Below are 25,505 nucleotides of genomic sequence, written 5' to 3'. Positions count from 1 at the left end.
GAATAGATGAAATACAAAAATAAAGAAAACTATATTACCCTGGATCCATTTGTAATGCTGATAATCACCAAGCATTATGCCCAATTTGGGCTTTGACAATTTTTTTTTCCAGCCAGAAAACCTTGCTTTTGAATAAAGAGGAAAGGGTCAACTGGAGTTTGTTTGCATTTGGGACTCATGCCTACACTGGGGCAAGCCATACATGGACACCTTTCTCACTACCTTCCTAAAACTAGTTTGAATACTGGAAACTAGTTTAGCATGTAATGAGAACGGTCGAAGCGATCTTGGATCTTAGCGTTGTGTCCTCACGCTAAAACCAGTTTGAGGCAAAGCGATCTTGAAACTACATCGGGAGGTGGTTTTATGGACCGGTTTGCCTCATTAAACTGGTTTTAGCGTGAGGACACAACCGTTCTTCAGGAAGCGATCTTCGCACATTCTATTTCGCAGATAACATAATTCTCAGATTGTCTTACACCATCATGGCTAAATCCATTTGTTCTACTATCTTTCTTTTCCAATGGCCAGATGGTCTAACAATCACTTGTCCTAATGTTCACTTGGGATAATTGTCATTCATCATTTCCTACTTGAAAATTTAGTTTAGAAACAGTTCACCAAACAGGGTGCTACATTACTATTTAGAAGCACTTGCCCAGTCGGGCAAGTAAATTTTAAATAGTTGGAATATACTTGCCTGAAAAAAATCATTGAAAAAAAAGTTTTACCTGTCCAAAAAAAGTTTTGTGGTTTTATAAACCATTGACCCTTTTCTCTCTTTTGACTTACATTGATCTTTGTTATTGCATTTCTTTTTCCACACTGATTTTATCTTGCCTGCCATGACCAAAATTAGGGTCAATATATATCGACGCTAATTTTGGTCATTCTACTGCTAAAATTTTGCTTTTGTTTTGGTCTTTACTTCAAAACGCTTGCCCGACTCTAACTTTTACTTGCCCCGGGCAATCGGGCAAGTGCTTATGTAGCACCCTGACCAAATCATAGAGTGTTAGAGTAAGTTGGTATTACACGAAATGGGTATACTATGACTGGAAATTAGACAAAATGGTAACTTAGCCAAGTATTAGTTAGACCAAATGGTTGGTAGGTGAACTAGTTGAAAACAAACTAGGATTAGACCACGTGGGATGATACCAAATGGCAAGAAGAAGACAGAGGCCCGAATTCACAAAGATGGTTTTGAAAACCCACGCTTGAATCCATGGTTTATGTAGATTTCCTGTACAAATTACGCTTAAGTTAGCGTGTATCGGGGCACGTGTACAAAAAATATCCAGTGCTGATGCGCGATTTTGTCAGTGCGCCAAATTGACGCCTGTTGTCATGGTTATCCACGCTATTTTATTCATGAGTCCTCTGTTTTTTTTCATGAGGCTACTCTTCAAACAGTGGACTCGTAAATAAAATAGCGTATCTAACCATGGTAACATGCATCAATTTGGCGCACTGTGACAAAAGCACGCATTAGCATTGGACATTTTTATACACGTGCCCGATATGCGCTACATTGAGCATAATTTATACAGGAAATCTGCATAAACCATGGATTCACCGTGGTTTTTCAAAACCATCTTTGTGATTTCGGGCCAGAGAGGATGAGAGTATTGCATCTTCTTTACCTCTTAGTATCTGTTTAATATCCTGTGCGGCTCTTGTTGGAGTGAATTTATTGACGATGTCTAATGCTGTTTGGCTGTGGGAATTCTTTTTATGTACATCAATGCCACTCTGCAGAAACAAAGAGAAGGAAGTGGAGAAAACAAACAAAAATATGAATATGTTAATAAAAAATCATTGAGGCTTATAAGGCTTTGACTGGATTGGATCTGATAATTAGGTAAATAGGTGGTTTCACATGGCCTCGATCACAAGAATCCCCGTTAAATTACGAGAACTTTTTAAGGCTAAAAAATACCCGTTAATTATTCCTGCATTCACACCGCCCCGAAACACATCCTTCGGGATAAGTTCCCGAAGTTACGAGCATGCGCAGTGTGGTCTGATAAGCAGGCAAGGCGGGAGATTCAAAATCACTAGCCCAGCAGCCACCCACGCCGCCGCGCCCAACGACACGCTGGGATAAAAGTTCCCGTAATTTCGCCAAAATACCTGCGACCTTGGAAAAATCCCCACAAAAGTTTTCGTAATTTCGCCAAGTACCTACTATTTAGCGGGTATTTTCTTTCGGGGAAATTACGCGTAGTTTGCTTTCACATTACCAAAATACCTGGTATTTTCTGATCGGGGTAAATTTCCCGATCAGAGAATACCTGGAACTGGCGAACTTCGAGGCGGTCTGAAACCGCCTAATGTGGGTTTCTATAGTTACTATGTTTACCATCTTTGCTCGATCAGATCCAGTTTATATCTGTTATTCCATGTCATAATCACAAAAAATGATACAGTATTGAACAAATAATTAATTCCTCATTTAGAAGCTAAATGATTCCACAGCTTTCATATCAATATTCAGTGATATGAATTACTTTTCTTTTTATCATTAATGGTGTTACATCTTAAAATTTCACCTCATGTTATATATTTATGAAGAAAAATACCAGTGTGGTGTTCCGAAGTAAACCTCTTTTGAAATTTCAATAAGAAAAGAAATCATCCAATGTGGTCATACATGTGCGTCACAGTCAAAAGTAAATACGCCAATACTACGTCACCTGCAACAATATGATTGAACATAATGCTACTACATTACTACTGTGTAAATCAATAGTGTAAATGATACATTGCATGAAATTCTGCAAACTGCATATTTACATCACATCGGTATGTAAATAATGTGGTTGTCACATGAAGGATCTTTTACAATTGAAGAAACATGTCAGTTTAAAGTCAAGGGCAAATTACACTAAAATGAATAAGAAATCCTTCCTATCATCGCAACGCAGATATAATCACTTCATAAACAAAGCTTCTTTTTAATCTAATTCAATCGAGTTTGCTACCATTATTGTCAAAAACTTCTACTTTGAAAATATTGTGATTGAGAGGTCAGCCCACTCATGCTCATCTTTGAGAATAAAAAAGCGTGAGAGACTCAGTTGGGCGTCACTTAAGTTCACCAAAGTAAGAAAGATGTCCACCTACATGTTGGTAAACAACTATTCTTTCACATCTTCTCTTATCAATGCAAAAGTCTCACTCACTGATTGTATGCAATACCTGTAAACTATTCCAAGTTTTTCTCAAATTTGACTGCTGGTATCAAACACTTGCCACTGCAATACTTTTTTATATTTCAAACCATGCCTTGAGGCTAACTATGACAATATCTAGTCCAAAAAGAATCAAATTTTTTGACACAGTTCTAAAGAAATTTGATTTATTTACTTGCTCATAAACAAGATATTTTCAGAAAACAGGCAGACAGGCAAAATGAAGGAATAAAAGAAATGTCAGAGAAAATAAATCTAAATATTGTATGCTGATCACTACCTTAATATTAGCAATAAACATGCAATCATTTAATGTCAAACTCAAAGCTAGGTAATTTTCAAAATTATCATATCAAACACAATTGAAAAAAATCAATTCTAAATGTAGTAAATATAAATGGCAGTAAAATTAATAGCAGTAAACAAATGTATTTAAAAAAAAGCATGAGCACTTGAGCAGTGGCAATACCATGCACTTCTTATTTTTCAGCACTTTTTAAAATATTCAGATTCTGATGACAAACTTTATTGGTATTAGTCTAGACAGATTACCATAATAAAAACAAAAAAATACTAGTGAAGTCATCAAAGCATACTTTATGATCCTATCCAGTAAGAAAAATACATTTAGTGTCTGCCTCAGGTAACTAGTAGATCCATTCAATCATCCATTCAGTACATCCCCACAAGGCACTGGCATGTTAGACTCTATTGTGAATGCCATTCTCAAGGATGAACGGAACTGCCAAGTGCTTGAACCCATGACCTAAGAATTAAACATCAAGTACCCCGACCACTCGACCATGACACCCGACACCTTACAGGGGGCTCTACTCACCATAATCAATAAACGGACAACTTCTGATTTGCCTGCCAGTGCAGCTTCGTGGAGGGCTGTCCCGTTAGGCGTTTCTCTGTTTAAGTCGATCCCGGCATCAATGAGGGTTCTTATGTGAAAACAAATCAGAAATAAATGGTATTCTTAATAAATGAAACTGCTTCAGGGTGGATTTGGAGACCATGCGGTACTCAACAGTGAAGACAAGTACATGTAAATTCTGTCTCACAATTATAAGATCTGACTCATTTGTGTCATTTCATCAGTCAGTTCATTTTATTGCATAAAACTACATGTAACTGTTCTATTCCGACGGTTATTGTCTTGTTCCAGATTAATTTCGGAATCATCAATTTTAAGTTTTTTACTAACTTCTTGATGACCCTTCCACTGTTCTTGTAAATTTTCTCACATATGTAATTATATGAAATATTCCATATTTCTACATTTGTATTTTTTAATGAAAGTGGTTAATAAAATTTCATGGAATCCTTGACTGCTGGACATGATCACATAGCTAATTACTTTTGGATGGCAATATGAAACAGGACCCTATGCTTGTAAAAATAAATTGTAATATTTCTTCCATATAAAGCACTTGTTAAAATGTTACAAAGTGCTATACATTTATAGAAAATTACAAAAACAAATACAGTGGGTAAAAACTTAAAATATATCTACATTAAATGAAACACTACTTGCAATACATCAAAACAAATGAGACTTGATCACTATAGTATTAAAATTATAGTTTACTTTTGATATTGTCTATTCATAGCTAAGACATTGATTCATTCAAATCTAGCTAGCTCAGAGCAAACTTTACAACATTTTCATTAAAATTTTTAAACCAATATTTATTATAAAACAGAGTTCTGTTTAATAAGAATTCTTTGATAACAAAATGATACTTGTTTACATCTGTCTGTTTAAACTTGTTACCAGTATTCACAATATTTATGCGATGGAATACATAAGCCCTGATAAGGTCAATAAAAGTGTAAAAACGTAGGCCAACATGTAATTTGTAAGAATATGGTATATGTACATAAACTTGATAGTATAATTTGAGATTACCTAAATTTCAAACATCATGAAACCCAGGAACAAAAATTTCCATCCAGTAGAATAGGATTTGCATTTTAAATATCTTTAAAATAAACTAACTACAGTTTTTTATAAGTATTTTTTAGATGTTTTCTCTAGATGTATTCTAGTCAAACAAATGATAGACCTACAACATTTTGAGCCAGTTTCTACTGCACACATTTATTATACTATAGAAACTTATATTTCCAAGCAAATCATGTAATAATACAATACATGAAATAAATAAAAAGAAACTATGAAGTGAACTGTCTGAAGTGATACTGCTTTATCGGCCATCAGGTTTCCCTGACTAGTATATCATTATGTCAATCTATAATAAAACACTGTATATTATTAGAAATAACAAACACTCAAGCAAAGGGTGAGCATTGCGATTAAATATCACTACACATAGAGCAGATGAGTTGCTTTATGCTCGCATATGAATATTTCAAATATTTGCGGACTCTACATCTTTTTGTCAAACCTATTTAATATCTGTTCCATATGATTATTATAAAATGGCACTTTATTTGATGGTCATAGAACATGCCAAATAAAAGCTTTAAACTGTCTACATAAACACTAGAATTTAATCAAATCTTCTCAGTTAGAATTATCAATGTAAATTTTAATATACTACCATGATCGTCAAGTGAACTGTGATAATCTTCCAAATACTCGAGATTGAGTCATCTTGGGTATAGGACAAAATGGGTTAAGAATACTTGTATCATATTTTCTATTTTATTTGAGATAACTGCCCAGCATCTATCACATCTCACCCTGCAATCAATTTTCCTTACATAAAGCAATGTATTATTTTAATGGATGATCGATCTAGACCCTGTGGCAGTATCGTCATGAGAGTCATCACCATGACAACCCTGATGCATCTCTTTTCTCCTGCATATCAGGAACATATATAGACCTAATGTGAACAGCCACATTGCTTGGCTGTCTTGTCTGTCCATACTATTTCTAGCAAATATTCAGAACTTCATTGTAAATTTCATCAAAAAGGCTTCAGAAAATGGTTTTTAAAGTCAGTGGAGTGATCCGATGCTGAACATCATATTGAAGCCATTAATACTGGATTTCATGACAGGACTGCTACAGAGTAGTCATCCGGCATAAACCAGTATCGAATGCACCATACACAAACACATCAAATTGCCATGATCTATCTACGACCCCCATTTTCATTACCATCCTAAAAATTGGTTTACTAGAAACTAGTTTTAGTGGAAACTAGTTTAACGGGTAATGAGACTGGTCGAAGCAGTCTTAGAGGCTGTTCTCACTACGTTCCTAAAACTAGTTTAGTGGAAACTAGTTTAACACGTAGTGAGAACGGTCAAAGCGGTCTTGGAAGCAATCTTCCAAACCAGTTTGGAAAACCACCTCGCGATGTAGTTTTGAAGCCTGACACAGTGACGTAATACAATCATGATTCAAATCACGATTGCGTTTACAGGAATTTTTTCATTTGCAATTGTAAAGAAATGTTTTTCTAAACGCCCCTTTTCCTTGTTTCATGTTTGTGGTTTGAATGATGTTTATTTCCACTTTTGACTTCATAACGTATCGTGATTCTGCAGAATTATAAATTGAATCATGATTCAAATCATGATTCTAGGGTAAAAAAAGTGGCGCATAAACGCACCCTTTAACTACAAATAGATCAGTCATCCCTGAAGCACCAAAATAGCAATATCCTACTCAACAGAAGGTATACATGAAAGGAGCTGCATCCCTGCGATTGCCACTGAAGTCTATATAATATAGTGATATGAAGTTCAGCTGTCTGTGATTGGTATGTCATCAATCATAACTATCTACAGATAACAAGAAACGCAAGCCAGATGTCACCATCCTTCAGGGTTATGAGGATACCCGCCAGTTGCTACAATGTTTATGTAACATATGATTACACTCTGTGTAGCATGTTGATGTTTGCTTGCAATGTACGGCAGAGACAAACGGCATCTCATCAATGGAGAACCAAATGAGATGTAGAATGCAAACTACAAGCCACCATGCATGCACAAATATTGCTTGAGACAGTCGGGGAGACCGGGGTTAGTTGGAACATGGGGTAAGTTGACACATTCTGATTTTCTTTAACGCCTGTTAAATAAATTTATGCAATACTGCCCTCAATTTATTGATGTTTCATTAATAGCAATAAATTGTGGAAATTATTGCATAAATTTATTTTACAGGCTCTAAAGAAAATAACAATGTTTCAACTTACCCCATGTTCCCGGGGGGGGAGGGGCACTTCCATTCACGAGTGGATATCATGCGCGACCATGGGGTCTCGAAAAGCACCCTAAACACGTAATTTCCATATTCTGAAAATGCACCCCTTAACAAGTATTGGCGTGTGAAACCATACCCTTAATAAGTATTGGAAACAAAACGATACTCTTGGCAAATATTCCCTGAAATGAACCCCTAAACAAGTACAGGAATGTATTATTGTTACGGGTCCTTCGGTGGTTATTCTTTATTTTACCTTATTTGGGTTTAGTACAACCCCACCTTCTATACCTCGTGCAAATCGTACTCTAAACACGAACAGTTGGGGCAAAAACGACATCCTTTATAAAACATTTTAATTTTGTTTTATCATTCCTGCAAATTCGACCCTAAACACGTAATTTTCCTAGCGAAATAGATACCCTTTCTTCATTATTTTTGTGTTTTTGACACCCTTATCACGTTACCCTAGCGTGAAAAGGACATCCTTTTTACGTGTTTTTTTGGTCACGCATGGTATCCACTCGTCAATGTAAGTGCCCCCCCCCCCCCCGGGCCAATGTTCCAACTAACCCCGGTCTCCCCTACTATGTGCAGACCCTGGACCTAACAAATTCTTTCAAGTGTTGATATTATTCATTCCAGAAAACAATTCAACAAGAAAACAATCATCATAATTATATGAATACAGCAAAACGGTACTTGAATTTTTATTCTCTTTTATTTCTTGGGGCACTCTTGAAATCTTCTTTGAAACAATTACTGAATTAAATTTCACTTAATTCAGTAGATCTTGTCTGTGGATGTTCTTTTGATTGGCCTCCATGCCCCTCTCATATGCACTTTGCATCTTTTTAAGAAAAGGCCCAATAGAAATATTTTCATTATTATCATTATTCTTATTATCCCTGGAGGTGTGTTGTGCCCCCTTTTTTTATTAAATTTCTGCTGTAATATAGAAATGTGCCCAATAGAAAAGTGACCTTTCCCTGACAAAATTGAAATTAAAACCCTGTCCAAGAAGTAGAAATGACTAATTTTATCTAGGTACTAGTTTGAGGGTTAAATTTCAAGAAATCTGAAGAAAGGATCTGATTCCAGAAAGTAGGTCATATTACAAAGTTCACAAACTATCTGAATAATTGCTTGTTAAGAATTATGAAGGAGGAGGATCTATTTTAATCTTACCAGATGTGTGTATCTAATTTCTTGTTGACCTATAATCTCCCTTTAAAATGAAAATCACTTTTGAAGATTGCGATGGAAGTTGTAGAGCCGATGAGTGTAGACGAATCTGAATTATTGAGCGAGTGATTAGGGTTTAATAACCTCATTATATAGTTATTAGGATCTCTGATGCATTTTTAATGCAAACAAAGCTTCATGAATAACTTCAATTAAGTAGGTATCTATATTGATCAAGTTCTACTCTGTTGATAGTTGCTCCATGAATACAAATCGGAGTCATATTTTTAAAAGGTCAAGTCCACCCCAGACAAAAAAAAATCTCCCTCATTTGCGTAGAAACCAGGATGTGCATATGACTCTTTTGTGAAATTAACTCTAAAATGTCATAACTTTCTTTATATTACGTCTGATTTTGATGAAAATGAGATTTTTAGTGTCATGCTAGTTGGATTTGTCTCTGTTTATTCAAATCAACTTTTAGTTGGGGTGGACTTGTCCTTAAGAGATAGAGTTAAACCAACTAACACTGCAAGGTTTAATCACTAGGTCTTCAAGCAGTTGGTATAGTTTTCAGATAGTCTAATACCACATTGGCAAAACATTCTGAAGTCAGGTTTAACTTAAACTCAGGTTTAAAGTTGTGGTTTAAGTATGGATAGCCAATTGTTACATAAATCACTAACGGTAGGGATATCAAATTTTGGCTCATTTGGCTCTCATTCATAATTGTGTAGGAAGTATAAATAGATGATTGTCTTCACCATCGATGAATCCGGAAAGAGCACAGTAAAAATAAGAAACATACAACTTTGAGACATAAAAATATTAAAAATTTTGAGACTTTTGGCTTCCCATAATTTTATCACAGAGTTAAACCATGGTCTAAGTTAAACCTGACTTCAGAATGCAGGCCATTTGGTCTACTTGGTCAATTTGGACCAATTACTTTTTGGTCTAGATACTACCCTTTCTCTAGTACCAAGTCTAATTCCAATTTAGTCTTGTGCCCAGTTGGTCTATTTCCCACTTATCAATTTGCACTGCATTGAATGAAAATTTGGCTCATAAAAAGTTCATCTAACCATAATATAGACTGAGTTTTGTAAAACCAAGTGAATATTAGTTGAAATTGGGAAGTCCAATTGGAAAATCAACAAAATGGGCTAAATTGCAATTAGACGATTGGTTTGGACTGGGATTGAACCCTGAGGGATGGGACGAAATAGAGTAGATGAAGCAGGTGAAAACAAATTTACCAACATGAATTACCTACCTTATGACATCACTATGGCCATTCTTAGCTGCAAGGTGTAGAGGTGTATGCATGGTAACACCCGTGTGTGACGTGTTTGCTATAAGAGTGGTGCAGTGCCTTCCTTTCAGCAGCAGCTCTGCCACGCTTCCTTTCCCAAACTCCGCTGCTAGATCCAAGGGTGTCTTTCCTTGCTTGTTCTTGGCAGTAGGGTCAGCATCGTACTGAAGTAATGCTTCAACCTAAAAAAAAAAACAGGATGAAAACAAACAATATTCAAGAAAAAGATATGATAAATGATGAATAAATGATAAATCCATAATTTATTGTTCGAAATAGACATGAAATGAAATACTCCGAAAATTTGCTTTGCCCAATTGATCGTGGGGGCCCGGCAGCCGCTGTGCATGCCAGATCGACGAGGCTCTATCCCTTTAATTGTTGAACGCTAAACAGGGTAGCAGCAACTTCTATCTTTTACCTTTTTTTGGTCTGACGCGGCCGGGGTTTTAACCCCCGACCTCCTGGTTGTGAGATGGACGCTCTACCAACTGAGCCAACGCACCGGTATACATGTGTAAGTGAAACAAATATATTTCAAAATTAAGAAGCTTGAATCTCAAAGGAGTTCACTCATTTTTAGATGAAAATCAAATCAAACTAGTATCAGATATTACAAAACCTAATGAAGAATTTTGTCCAAGGTTAAAGTAGTGTACAGACCTTCTCTTGAAAAGTCTTCAAAGACATAGGGTCTACATAGATTGTAAAAGGGTTTAAAAAAAAGGACCGAAAAATTAACATTGAAGTTTTGTCTGTCAAAATTTTAGGTTTCATCAGATAGATGTGTAATATGGAAGTGTTGAGAGCCTTGACTAAGCGGTGCCCTCTACAGTCAAAGAGTGCACTAGGTCACTCCCACTTGAGAATCAATCAATCCTACTACCATTCCCATTCGGGTACAACTAACCTTCACCGACTTATTAACCTTTGAACACAAGCAATGGGGTCTGGTTTACGCTTACTCTTTGAATCAAACAATCTACAACACTAGATGCTTCACCTCAGGTCCTACATGTATAGCAGGTTTTGTTCTCATAAAACATCATTTGTAATATTCAGGAAAAGGGAATACTTTTATTAATGACATTCACACCCATCCCTGATTTTGAATTTGACTATATCAAACTGCCCCTCATTGGTCACCTCATATTTACCCCCCCCCCCCACATTCACTGCAGCGTTTTGGAGATGCCTGTCATTACTTGTCCCTAGAAACATTATTAGTTTTGAATTATGATGCCTCTTTCTCACTTTTGTAACAACCCACCCCTAAAAGTAGCAATCAATCATCAATAAAGCAATGAAAGAAGGTATTAGACAAGGACCATATCCATGAATTTCAATAGATGGTAACATAGATTGTCTGTGTGACTTTTTTTCAAACTAAGTGCAAAGTACAGATTAAAATCATGTAGCATGCCCACACTATCATACTGGATCATGTCCCGAATTTCCTATTGCCACCCCTTTCCAATTTAAGGCTAACTGTACAATTATCTGGGGTCTAATGTTCAATTTCCCAAATGCTCCAATTCCCAGGCGATTAAAGAAACAAATGACTTTATGATATCAATTCAGGTCATTTACAGGTAACCCTCTGCAAAGAAAACAGACAAATACAATCTTATGTTTCACCTAAACAGTGACAAATGATCCCCAAATGAATGTACAACAAGAGAATAAACAATGTATTTTGTTTCATTCCACAATCAGAGTTCAAAATTAATGCTGGATTTCTCGAGAGGACTCGTAGCCTTGTGAACCTCTGAGAGTTGTGAGAAAAAATGTGGAAAGAAGTCTGTTCTCACAAACGTCTTTGAGTTGGATATTACCAAGAATAAATAGGAAATAGGGAAATGAACTACTTTCCTGTGTGGTCGCTTTGGTTACGTTCTGAATATCAATCGTTTCTGGAACCAATTTACTTGTCCCAGAACAACTGTGGCATTCAGAATCCCCCAAAGTTTTAGAATATGTCAAGAGCCATCTGTTCAATTCAGAATGGTTACTGGTATTCTTGCTAGGTAGGAATGAAAGTACCTGACTTGAAAAAGTAGGGTTAAGACAAAACTATGAATTTTGCCTCTGAAAGGTAATGCACGGAGCAAAGAGAGCAAGCAGGTGAGAAAAAGATATGTGAACAATGCTCTAGATTAATAAAGAGTTTCAGGAGCAGAGAACGACGAAGCAGTCATCTGATCATTCGAGTCAACGTCGTCGTCTGCCCTTGTTCACTACAGATGCGAATACTTTAACAAGATTTCACTCTACTTGTACGTTGTACGTCAATGTGAAACAGTGCGATAACCAGCGAGTCATGACCAGTTACTCGACCAGAAAGATCTGGCGTACCATGTATTAATAAAGAGTTTCAGGAGCAGAGAACGACGAAGCAGTCATCTGATCATTCGAGTCAACGTCGTCGTCTGCCCTTGTTCACTACAGATGCGAATACTTTAACAAGATTTCACTCTACTTGTACGTTGTACGTCAATGTGAAACAGTGCGATAACCAGCGAGTCATGACCAGTTACTCGACCAGAAAGATCTGGCGTACCATCGCCTGGTGACCCGATTGGGTGATGCCAAGGTGCAACTTGTGCATACTTGCCCTTTCACTTGCTTTGATTCTTTCTTTTTGCGTGAGTTTAGGATATATATCGATATATATTTTGGAGATCAGAAAGCAATTTCGAATTTGATAAACATAATGCATCGTACACCTTACATTAATTTTGTGAAAAGTCAATGAAAACTGTCTTTTAAAAGGGAAAGAGTGATCTTCATGCTGAGCTTGAGCAGTTGAAAAGACGTCACTCACATGCATGTCTACTATGAACAAAGTTGAACAAAACATTTTTTGTAACAGACCAAAACTCTATAAAAAACAAACTAACTGGAAAAATGATCACTAGATCTCTGCCGAACTTCAGGTGAAAAATAGCATTACACAAACAGAAATTGAGATCATTTTTAACAGACCTGCAAGCTAGAATTTCAACATACTGCATTCATAATAAATGCATTTGAGAATCCTCATCCAAATGTCTGGTTTTCAGTTCAACATAAGGTGGTTCAAACCGCCTCGATCATGAGAATACCTGTTAAATTACAAGAACTTTTTTAGGCTAAAAAATACCCATTAATTATTCCTGCATTCACACCGCCCCGAAACATACCCTTCGAGATAAATTCCTGAAATTAAGAGCATGCGCAGTATGGTCTGATAAACAGGCAAGGCGCGAAATTCAAAACAACTCAGCAGCCACCCACGGTGCCCACGCCCAACTACATGCTAGGCTAAAAGTTCCCGTAAATTGCCTTCACATTGCCAAAATACCTGCGACCTTGGAAACATCCCCGCGAAAGTTCTCGTAATTTTGCCAAGTACCTACTATTTAGTGGGTATTTTCTTTCAGGGATATTACGTGTAATTTGCTTTCACATTGCCAAAATACCTGCGACCTTGGAAAAATCCCCGCAAAAGTTCTCGTAATTTTGCCAAGTACCTACTATTTAGTGGGTATTTTCTTTCGGGGATATTACACGTAATTTGCTTTCATATTGCCAATATTACCTGGTATTTTCTGATCGGGTAAATTTCACGATCAGAAAATACCTGGAACCGACAAACTTTGTGGCGGTCTGAAACCACCTATTGTCACCATTGCCATTAGCAAGACCAAACTTGGTGGCGATAATCATCAGCAGTATAAATCAACAAACAACAACAAAATCAAAATGATGAACTTAACTGATGAACAAAAACTGCATTGAAAATAATAAGGTGTTGCACCATTGGGTCTCAACTGTGATGTTTTATTGCTTTGTGCAATAAGATAAACTGTAAAATGTTATAAATGCATTAATTTACATCTAATTTTAATGAAATTTCAGGGTTATGGTTGTTTCATTGATCTCTATTAATATTCAAATCAATTTTTTTTGCCAGGGCAGACTTGATCTTTAAAACAATACACTATAGATTTTTTTCATGTTGTTTTGTAACATTAACATAAAAAATGGATTATAAAGAATTGTTAATTTTGCCAGGGCAGACTTGATCTTTAAAACAATACACTATAGATTTTTTTCATGTTGTTTTGTAACATTAACATAAAAAATGGATTATAAAGAATTGTTAATGGGCTTTGATTGGGTCTACAATTTAAAGGTAAATGCCAGTTGTGGTAACGATATCAAAATGAGTTTGTACAGAATCCAATGAAATGACCACCAAAGTCTCTGGATGAATAAAAAATATGTGCCAAAGGATTCTGGAAGAAATTGTGTAATTGCTGAGAAATTAGCAAATAAGCACAGGATTCTGGTCAAGCAAGGGGCGACATTCACAGCAATAATAAATGCACTGTCCCACGTGCGCTTATCTGTGTTGGTGATCTTCTGTGTGAACATTTTTCAGTGTAGATTTCAAGATTTCACAAAGTTCAGAATATGTAACTGTACCAGATCTAGATCCTCAATGATATACTGTACATGTACTGACAATTAAGCCTGGTTTTACAAACTTTCTCATGAAATCAGTGTTTACTGCAACTAATGGTATTTCTCTTTAAATACAAAATTTGTATAATATGAAAGAAACATTGCAGAGTAACACTCTGTATTCATTGCTATTGATTTTTTTTCAAAATCAAACAATATTGATATCTACCCCACAAGTTCATGAACTCTAGGAGTCAAAACAAATAACATTTCTATTCTTGATTGTTAGCATATGTTCCCTCTAGTATTAGGATCTAAATCAACCATTGGCTTACATGAAGACTGTTATCAATTCATAAATAGATTCCAACATTGCAATAGATTCTAATTATTCATTTATGTATCTATCTATTATTCATCCATCCATCCATCTATCCATCCATTCATTCATTCATTTACATATTTATTCTTAGATTTATTCAATAGGCTGACAAAATAATACTTGTAATTTCTTCTATATATAATTTGATGGAATCTATTAAATTCTTAGAAGATTGAGATCCTAATAAATGTTTTTTTTTATGTTGAACGTTCACCTATTTCAAATAAAACAGTAATATTAATATAATCAAAGATATCATACCAACGATAATAGGTTTTAAATGAAGTGATTATTATTACATACTAATTTTATTCACATGCATGTTGATGTTCTTTCAGGTCATCAAACTTTCCAATGACAAGATGAAAATGTATGTCAATGTAATAAACAGATCTTTCAGTTTCAATCATTTTTTTTCAAGTCAACAAAAGGGAGTGGAGTGACTGAAAATGATATTTTTTGCTTCATATTTCTCTCTTCTCCTCCACCATAAACAGGTGTCACATGACATCATTATGGCAATCTCAGACATAACAACCCTGACCTATTTACTACCAGTAACAGCAGCATTTATATCAAACTGCACAAGTCTGTCAAAGACTAGACTACACAGTTCCACCTGCAGAAGGACCAGACTAGACTACAGGTCTTAGAACTTGGGCCCTGCGGATATGGGTGGAACTAGGGACCCTCCTCTTCCACTTCCTCCAACCTCTTGGCACTTTAAAAAAGTTTAAAGATCGTGTTTACACAAATCTGGAAGTCCTTGCCTCAACTTCACCTCATTTGCTTCTTATTATCCGGAGCTTTGATCCTGACCCTCGACCTACAACCAAGCCCTTTTTGTCTGTTCTCACGATCAAAGATGCACTTTGACAAATCCTTTACAATTCAACAGTATGCAATGCACATACTTCACTTTGTAAATATTTTTGTCATCCATGAAAAATTGTTATATTTTCTTCTTCATTTTTGACGATGTCATGTTGATTTTGATAATTACTTTTAAATAAGAAATCAATTCAAAGTCATTTGAAGCTGTGCTTTTTTAAAAGTTTATTTTACTTGTCATCTGTTAGGTGCTAAGGAAATAAGCAGTCTGGGCTTATCCTGTCAAGGTATTTTGATCCTCTACATTCGACTTTTTATGTTCTATCTGACAAATACAATCAATCTCTAAAAGAACCATATTGCATTTGTGAGCCACGAGAGAGCTTTGAAGTTTTATATTAGAGAAACTACTTTCCAGTTGTGATTCAACTCAATTTAATTCATGTTTATGATTAAAGGACAATTTCTATTTAAAGGCAAAAGACAGTACTTGCAACAAAACAATTGTTTCATGAGAAATTGTCAAAATATTATCATACATCTAGATCTGATTTATTAATGTAAAATCATGAAATCTTTAGCTCAAAATCGATAATTCTGATGATCGCTAACACAGAAAAGCATATGCGGGACAGTGTATTAATATTGCTTCGAACACTACCCGACATTTGATAGCATTGCATGCTCATCTTGCTCATTTCTCAGCAATTACGCATTTTCTTCCAGAGCTGTTTGGCACATATTTTTTTTTTATACAAACATGTACAAACACTATGGTGGTAATTCCATTGGATTCTGTTTAAATCAAACTCATTTTAAGATCATACACTGTAAAAACTGTGGTGTTAAAACTGACACCAATTGGTGTTAACAGAGGACCACACCCTGAGGTGTTAAAGTAACACCCTAGAGATTGAACATTACACCAAAGAATGTAAATGTAACAACCATAGCTGTTGTAATAACACCTATAGGTGTAAAACTAACACCACCAATTTAACACCGGTGTAAAATAACTGGTGTGGTCCTCTATGTACATGGGTTAACACCACAGTTTTTGCTGTGTACCACAACTGGTATCTTTTAACACATCAGTCTGAGGTAACTGTATTCATGTCATGTTTAACTGGCAAGACCCCATTCACATTCACTTTCTTGAACTGGTTTCCCTTAAACACTTCACTTCATTGGCATTCTCATCACCATCTCCTGAACCGGTTTCCAGATCCACTTCATATCAAGTGGTCTTGTTGCTATGGGAACACTCTCAGTGAGGTAACATTTTTCGCACAAAAATTAGAAAACGCAGCATAGTATCTATCCACAAGAGGCGGTTTCAGACCGCCTCGAAGTTCGCCAGTTCCAGGTATTCTCTGATCGGGAAATTTACCCCGATCAGAAAATACCAGGTATTTTGGTAATGTGAAAGCAAACTACGCGTAATTTCCCCGAAAGAAAATACCCGCTAAATAGTAGGTACTTGGCGAAATTACGAGAACTTTCGTTGGGATTTTTCCAAGGTCGCAGGTATTTTGGCGATGTGAAAGCAAATTACGGGAACTTTTATCCCAGCGTGTCGTTGGGCGTGGCGGCGTGGGTGGCTGCTGGGCTAGTGATTTTGAATCTCCCGCCTTGCCTGCTTATCAGACCACACTGCGCATGCTCGTAACTTCGGGAACTTATCCCGAAGGATGTGTTTCGGGGCTGTGTGAATGCAGGAATAATTAACGGGTATTTTTAAGCCTTAAAAAATTCTCGTAATTTAATGGGGATTCTTGTGATCGAGGCGGTTTGAAACCACCTTGTGCGTACTTGACACAGAAATATTTCCTATTGAATGTTACAATAGTTTACTGGTTTAAGAAAGTAGATTAGAACAGGGTATAGCAGTCTGAATGTACAGTATATGACCGGTTACAGATAATTGTTATCGGTCCATGTCACATTTACATGTACTTTGTTATTTCTTATTTTTTAATGATATCTTTTCAATTTGTTGGTTTAATATGGTTCTAGCTTTTCAATAGAAGGTAAACAGGGAATAAAGGTAAATGCCAGTTGTGGTAACTATTTCAAAATGAGTTCGAACAGAATCCAATAAAATGACCACCAAAGAGTCTGTTTGTATAAATAACACATATGTGCCAAAAGATTCTGGAAGAAATTGTGTAATTGCTGAGAAATCAGCAAATAAGCACAGGATTCGGGTCAAGTGTCGGGCTGACATTCAAAGCAATACACTGTCCCACGTGCGCTCATCTGTGTTGGTGATCTTCAGTGTGACCATTTTTCAGTGCAGATTTCAAGATTTCACAAAGTTTAGTTTATGTAACTGTATCAGATCTAGATCCTTGATGATATACTGACAATTAAGCCTGGTTTTACAAACTTTCTCATGAAATAGTATTTACTGTAACTACTGGCATTTCTCTTTAAGGCAATGTCATCCCAATACAATGTGTACAAAATATAAAAGACAACTGGGGGAACAAGGAATATAGGCCTACTAGTAAAATGCATTGAGGTAGGCCCTAACTACTAGAAAAGGCATTGAGGTAAATTGAGTTTTAAAAGCTGCTCTGCAGACTGTCTATTACAGGTATGAACAAGGCCAGAATTTCCCTATTCTGATGGCACCATGTACATTCCACAGTGTCATCCGACAAAAAACCAGTGTGAACAAGCCCTATGTTGAGTCTGTCTAAGCTCCAGCCATGACTTCAGGCATGACCCTTCTTTACACTGAGGGGGTGGGCTCGGCCCACACATAACAACATCACCAATCCCAGACGACAGTCAATCCAATCACTTCTACATAATTCCACATTTAAACTGATCCTCAACACCCCTATCCCATCAACGATACCCCGTCTGCATCTATTATTGCGCTACCATCTTCTCCGAGAGACAGCGCCGTGAGAGCGACGAAGATCGTGTTGCCTCCTTGAGGATGCAACCATTTTGTAACATGGACCTCAAGTGTCCGTCCAAGCACAAAACACATCCACATGAAACCATGTCAATGGATGGAATGCGAGCGACCCCAGACTACTTTTCCTGGATGCCTCTCCATTTGATGAGGTTTAGGGGATGGGAGAAGACGGCAAATGAAACATTATCTTGATGGAAAGAGAACACCACGAGTCAGCCTCTCTAGGCTGGAGGAAAGAGAAGTGTTGTTCGATAAACATGGTTAAAAGCAAAAGCTGTGCCTGCAATATTTGGCTAAAGAGAAAGCGTGCCGCTAGTGATTCCAGTGGATTTTCTTCAGGAACACAGGGAATTCTGGAATGGGGAGGGGAAGGGAAGGGGGGAGTACTGCCATTGCAAAGTGGACACCATGGTAATACATGGACTTTCAAAATGAACCCTTGACAAGTATCATTTCTCAATCAAGAGAGGTCAAAGAGGGGTCTCGGAGGGTGTAAATGCCACTAAGTATCTTTAGCCCCACTATTAATAATGCCTCAAATATTCCATTTTCATGATAAGCCTATCCAAAGTTGAATAATATACTCTTTTCCCCAAGATGTACATACCCTTTTCAGCTCTTGTACATCGCTTGACCATACAAAAAAAATGTACTTGCTTTTGGGTATGAGCATGGTTTCCAACTTGTAGGCAGTGGTCCGCCTCCCCCCCCCCCATGGGGTAGGTTATCATTCATACCAAGGTTTTTTACCTGACTGCTAAGAAAGCACGAATGCCTGTAAGCAAGCAACCAGGGGACCAACGGCTTAAGGTCCTCTCCGACGGACCTGGTAATGAGGATAAATGCCTTACCAAAGGGCACCAGCGCACCACTTGGGAATCAAAACCGGGTCAACGGAATCTGAAAGCCCCGCTGCCTCCATGATACTTTCTTTTATGAAAGCCAGTCTTGCTTAGCAGCTTCTCTGGCATAGAACTTACCACTGAGTAGCTACCATACTGTGATGCAAGGTGTAGAGGTGTCTCTGAATCTAAGGACATCTCATTAGGATTAGCTCCAGCCTGTAGTAGTAATCTCACTGGTTCTAATTTTCCTTGCCATGCTGCATAGTGAACAGGTCTCATTCCTAATCAAAGCAAAAAAAAAAGTTCAAAATAAATATTTATTGTTTTCATACAACACAGAGGTTTAATTACTAAAAAAAATCAGGGGCCTGTTGCAGAAAAAAAGTTGCAATCAATCAACTCTAAAAATCATGCGTAACTTGATTTTCAACCAATCAACAGCGCGTATTATGGACTTGCGATTGATTTTTTGACTTGCAACTCTTTCTGCAACGGATCCCAGGGCTCATTGTATAAAAGTAAGTACAATTGTGGTAACTTTGCTTTCTAAATGTAATTGCCATGGTAACAATACTCAACAGTCAAACAAAACCAAGGAAACAAAAACTTGATCATTGTCAAACTTTCATTATTCATTTATTTATTCAATTATTTTTCTTTATCTATTTCATTATTTTCCTGGGTGGTGGATTAAAATCTAACAACAACCAGTCAATTTCCAACTGGTTCAATATCAGTTCTCATTTCAATAATTGGAACTTGAAGTAATTGGAAAATTACAAGAACAAGACTATTGAACCAGGCATGAATCTGAATACATGTAAATTCACAAATATATCACTTCTCTTAAGAAATAGGCCTAAGTATTAAGCAATAAATGAAAATTACCCCCACATTCAAATTTGGTTGAGACTTTTCAGTATAAGAATTTGAGCATTTGTAAAACAATTGCCTTTTCGAGTCAAATTCAGTAGAGCTCAACAGTTAAAACATTTGTTTTTTTTCTACCATTTGTTAACCTTACCACAAAAAAGCCACATTAAAACTAGGAAAACCAGGAAGCATGGTTGACTTCACATAATGTCAATAAACCTATTTGCTGAGCAAACTTTATATAAAAATGTTCATGAACCTATCTTAAAATACAACAGCAAACAATTGAAGGATCAAAATGTGTTTTTGATTCATTTTCAATCATCTGCCTATATACACTCTATGCAGAAACCTTCAATAAGCTTTTATGGTCAATTTCAAATCTGCTAGTTATGCATTTCTAACTCTCAAAAGACCTTGTTATGCAGGATGGGTGTATGTAGGCCTACATGTAGCTTTAATTTTCATCAGAACATATCAATTTCATTTTCAAAGCTAGCATACAATCCATGATCAATGTATATGAAAGAAAAACATTGAAAGAGATGAAGGTACTATATGAAAAAAAGTTTTTTCATATTACGAGTTTGAAAACATGACTTATTGTGTGTAGTCCCATCCATAGGTATTTGGCACATTGAGCTCTTGATCAAAATAAATACATTTGAGTGAAAATAATCTTCGAGCAACACCGTGTTTACATCCCTCGTCAATGGAAAATGGTTGAACTTCTGAACCCTAAAGCAAGCTTGAATAGAAACTCACATTTTCTTAGCTTTTGTCAGCAGTATTACACTAAACTGTTCCATTTCTTACTGCCAAATTTAGAACATTTCACAAAGACCCTCCCTGCAAGGTTGCAAATTTATGGAATGTAATTTTAGACCTCCATTTCGTTTTCATAAACAAGAATTCACATGAATATGTGCTTATTTGCAACAACAAAAAATCACTATTTAATTCATCAAAACAAAACCTACAGAAAGAGGAGACATATTTTGAAATAGTATGACATTGGAATGCCAAAACATATTTCTGAATGTGTACACAAGAACAATTTGGCAACTGCTCACATGACATAACAAACGCACACAAGAGACTGCTATTATTGGCACATTACTGGATGATGCCTTTTACAGGTGTGAATTATGGTTGGATAATTCAGGCCATTGGCCAGCAAGTGATTGACCGCTCTTGACTCAGAAAATTTTGAAGTTGAACCAATATCTCCTTGGTTGAACAGTGTGACCACCTGCCTTTACTGAGGCTATATTGCCTTGAGTTTCAAGTGTTGAATGACAGATGAATGAGAGAATATTAGGCTGTGCTGCACCATCCAGAGTTTGCCCAATCTCGAGATTTTAGCCCGATCGGCCCTTTTCGCGATTTATCTCAAGATTCAAGGAACCCCGTCTCCACCATTGCAAGAAGAGCGATTCCTGCTTGAGCGAGGCATCGATGCATTATGGTCTGACGCCATGAATAAACAATCCCGCACCTATGAATTAGCGCAATAATTCGTAAAATAGCATGCTATTTTGCAAATAATCCCAAGTTGACTTGGGATTGCAATATCGAGATTAATCCTACGAACTAGTGTGATAATTGCGTCTCCATTGCAAATAATCTTGAGATTGTTCAGATCAGGATAATTTGCCGGATTAGAAATAGCGCGCTAATTTGAAAACTCGGGATGGTGCAGATGGCCCTATTGACAGAAAAAGATATTTCCAATGCATGCATGAAATACAGCTACTGTACGTGTATCAATCAGATAATTACCAGTCTTGGTTTACACCTGAATTATCTACTTTATATTTGATCACATCCCACATCTATCGGTGTTCATCTGAACCGGCATATTAGTCAATTTTGGTCCAAAAATCAATCTTGAGATTTTTGCAGAAAGGGAAAGTACAAGTCCTATTCTATTCATAACTAAATTTCTAGGCAGCAATTTATTTTAGTTTCTGAAATATGAGGGGATTTTCACGGCGATGACATAAAATACAGATATGATGCACCACGCCGAACACCAGGATATCGTAGTACCCCGGGGTACGGCGTTGTGCAGCGCCATCTCGTGTTGTAATAGTGTACAGTTACATTGTTATGGGGATCACGGTCGTACGATCGGTGCGACAATCATGACATGAATGGGGACAGTGATCACAATGCCTATTTCCTTTCTTTGATACAATCTAATGCCAATAATAGTAAACAAATTATGTTATACTTAAGAATTTAAGTATACTTTTCGACAGCTAACTTACACAAAAGATTAGCTTATACATAGTCCCAAAACTCGCCCTGGTACACGCGGTGGGGGTGGTGTAGGCTTATTACTCGTCCATCACAGGCACAGCGCAGAGCAAAATTAAAATAAAGTTATCATTTGCATGTATTAATTGTTACATAAGATCACTAAACGAAAAAAAAATCTGTACAAAACATTAAAATATACTTGTACACATTTTTTGGTAACCCAGGGTACAGCGCAAAAAATAAAATAAATAATTCAACAAAATGGCGGATTATTATTTGGTACCCCAGGGTACCAAATACTGCATCATATCCCACTAGTCACTACTGCAAACTTTTTTCTTTTCAAACAAAAATACATGGTGTAAGACAGTGGCATATCTAGGATTTTCCACAGGGAGGGGGAGGGGGGCAAATTCGTCCACCCAAAAATTTGACAAGCAAAAAAAGAAAAAGGTTTTCAACCACAAATATAGGATTTCGTACCAAAACAAAATTTGATTCATTGGGCAGGGGGGGGGGCAGTCTGCCCCCTCTGCCCCCCCCCCCCCCCCCGTAGGTATGCTAATGGTGTAATATAGCGAAAATTATTGAATAACTGGAAGAAGTATTCTCTATTCCAGCTCTCAATTCATGTCAGATTGAAACAGGTGAGATGCATCGTTTGTGAAGTTATATGAACTTTTATATTGAGTATCAATTGTTTCCTCTCAAGAAATGTTTTTATTTTTCTCTTAAAATGTTACTTTGAGCACTTATCTTTAAAGATTAGGTATCTGAACAATTTTAACCTATTTTTTTGTCAGCCAAGTACATGCATGAGAAGTGATTTTATATCAGAATTTCTATCATTAAATTATTTGAAGATTGAGCACCAATCGATATAAACCAACAGGTAAAATCACTGAATTTATAAAATGAGAGATATATCTCTTTCAAATCATGTTTAGGACATACACATTCAGATATGAACTGGAAAAGTACCATTCCTTTGGGGGGGCTACGCTTGGGGTTGTGGGGAGAGATTACAAAAACTTGAAATAAGCTTTAAGTTTGCAATTTCATATCCTAGATACATGCATCTGTTTGCATCTGTAAACGAGTCTGGGAAAGTCTGAAGGTAAAGCTTTCATACTGACCATCAAAGCTATTGACCTTTGACACTTGGCAAATGAGCAGTACCATGTAAGAACGATTACATCTTATCTTAGCACAGGTATTTCAATCCAGAGCTTCAACAAGAAATGCAAAACCAGCTAAGGTCAGTACATTCCATACCCCATTTATAAATAAAAGGTATTGTTATGGTCTTCCTTATAATAATACCTTCACTCATACAGCGTTCTGGTTGGACAGCCATGCAAAGGATATAGCTGACTGCAGATCAATGGAGAATCCTTTCTCATCACTCTTTCACTAAGTGCTTTACCTGCCACATTCTTAGGTTCATGATGGAGTGGTGGATTCGTAATGAGACAGGGTTTCAAAGCATAAGACATCTTTGTTTGATCAAGAAGCTCCTTGGTTTGATCAGTTTTTTACGCATCCACTTTCCCAAGTTAATGCCTCAAACTCGATTCTTGGACCGTATTTACACTGGATTAACATGCTGCATAATATGCTGTATCAAATCACTGTGATGTATTCGTGCCGAGTAACTCCGCAGAAAAAGCATGTGTATTTCATAACACATCCAAATTTTTTTCCAAATTCAGGAAAAATATTAAAGTGCAAAGATTATTTGCTGAGCTCAAAAACTTGTAAAAAATCCCACACAGTTTGATGCGCTATTGATACAGAGTTACTGCTAGATGCAGTACATACTGGCAACGTCCCACGGCTCCAGAGCGGATGATTGACGATCTGTTCATTGAGATGCTACATTTATGCAAAGCGCTGTAACCAGTGGCATACCTAGGATTTTCCAAAGAGAGGGCAAATTTTTCCGCTAAAAAAACTGACAAGCAAAAAAAAAAGGTCTTCAACAACAAATAAAGGATTTCGTACCAAAAAAAGGTCTACAAGTTCAAAGGAGAGGGCCACTAGTGGCTTGTCAGGGATCAGTTGTGACTCATCAGGGGCAGGGGGTAGGGATACGTCCCTTGCATGGGTTGTGACTTGTCAGGGGGGAATTGCCCCCTCTGCCCCCCCCCCGTAGGTAAAATTACATGAGGGCTCAGGGAGATTTTGTTGCCCCCAAAATGCTCAACATCCTCATTCACTGCCATTGTTCAAACTTAAGGGCTGTGGGTGTGAAAAGTAGCCCCCAAAATTAAAAATTAATAAACCCAGATAATGAAATCCTTGCTTTTCTCATACAAAATTCAGTAATCCCGGACTAGTGGTAACCATTCATAGGTGCATATCTCTGATTGGACAACAGCAACAGCTGCTTTGCCCCCAGTACCGTCCTGTGCATTATAGCTGGGTTTCTTTTCTCACGATGACTCTTAAGGGGAAGTTCACCCTGAAGAAAACTTTGTTGTAAAAATAGCAGAAAAAATAGTAAAAAATATTGGTGAAGGTTTGAGGAAAATCCGTTAAAGAGTGAGAAAGTTATTAGAGTTCAAAATTTTGGATTTGTGACGTCATAAACGAGCAGCTGCCCCATGTGTTATGTAATATAAAATGTATGAATTTCAAATTTTGTATGGTTCCTTATGACATAATTTTGTTTTCTTTTCATGATCGGGTGTGAAATGATTTGTCTATTGATATACAAAAGTTACAGTGAAAACCATTTTCAATTTTCTGAGAAAATGACATTTCATAAATTTTTTACCATTCGCTATGTAGGAATGCTGCTCGCATGTGACGTCACAAATCAAATAATTGAAATTCTAATAACTTTTTAATTATTAGATGAATTTTTCTCAAACCTTCGGCAATATTTTTTATTATTTTTTCTGCTATTTTTACAATAAACTTTTTGTCAGGGTGAACTTCCCCTTTAAACCCCGTACTTTCACACGTAACCCCTCAATTATTCGCCGAACCCTGTTACTTTGCAGGGCCAGATAGTCCCTTAAAATAAGTGGGATT

The 25,505-nt window shown here is 36.7% G+C and overlaps 1 protein-coding gene across 1 annotated transcript in view; it reads right to left on the bottom strand.

Moving 5' to 3' along the window:
• LOC121423129 (protein Shroom-like) overlaps nt 1-25,505 on the bottom strand; it is a 96,814-nt gene that overhangs the window by 59,254 nt on the left and 12,055 nt on the right. The window contains exons 3-6 of the mRNA XM_041618419.1: nt 19,464-19,609; nt 9,851-10,071; nt 4,036-4,144; nt 1,647-1,755 (exon numbers count right to left, since the gene is read on the bottom strand). Of these exons, the coding sequence (XP_041474353.1) occupies nt 1,647-1,755; nt 4,036-4,144; nt 9,851-10,071; nt 19,464-19,607 (583 nt within the window). The 5' untranslated portion in view covers nt 19,608-19,609. The remainder of the gene's footprint in view (nt 1-1,646; nt 1,756-4,035; nt 4,145-9,850; nt 10,072-19,463; nt 19,610-25,505) is intronic.

Source organism: Lytechinus variegatus, chromosome 10 (genome assembly GCF_018143015.1).
Source record: "Lytechinus variegatus isolate NC3 chromosome 10, Lvar_3.0, whole genome shotgun sequence".
In the NCBI taxonomy this organism is placed as follows: domain Eukaryota; kingdom Metazoa; phylum Echinodermata; class Echinoidea; order Temnopleuroida; family Toxopneustidae; genus Lytechinus; species Lytechinus variegatus.
The sequence above is the reverse complement of the archived record's forward strand: the minus strand, read 5'-3'. Positions and strand labels throughout refer to the sequence as shown.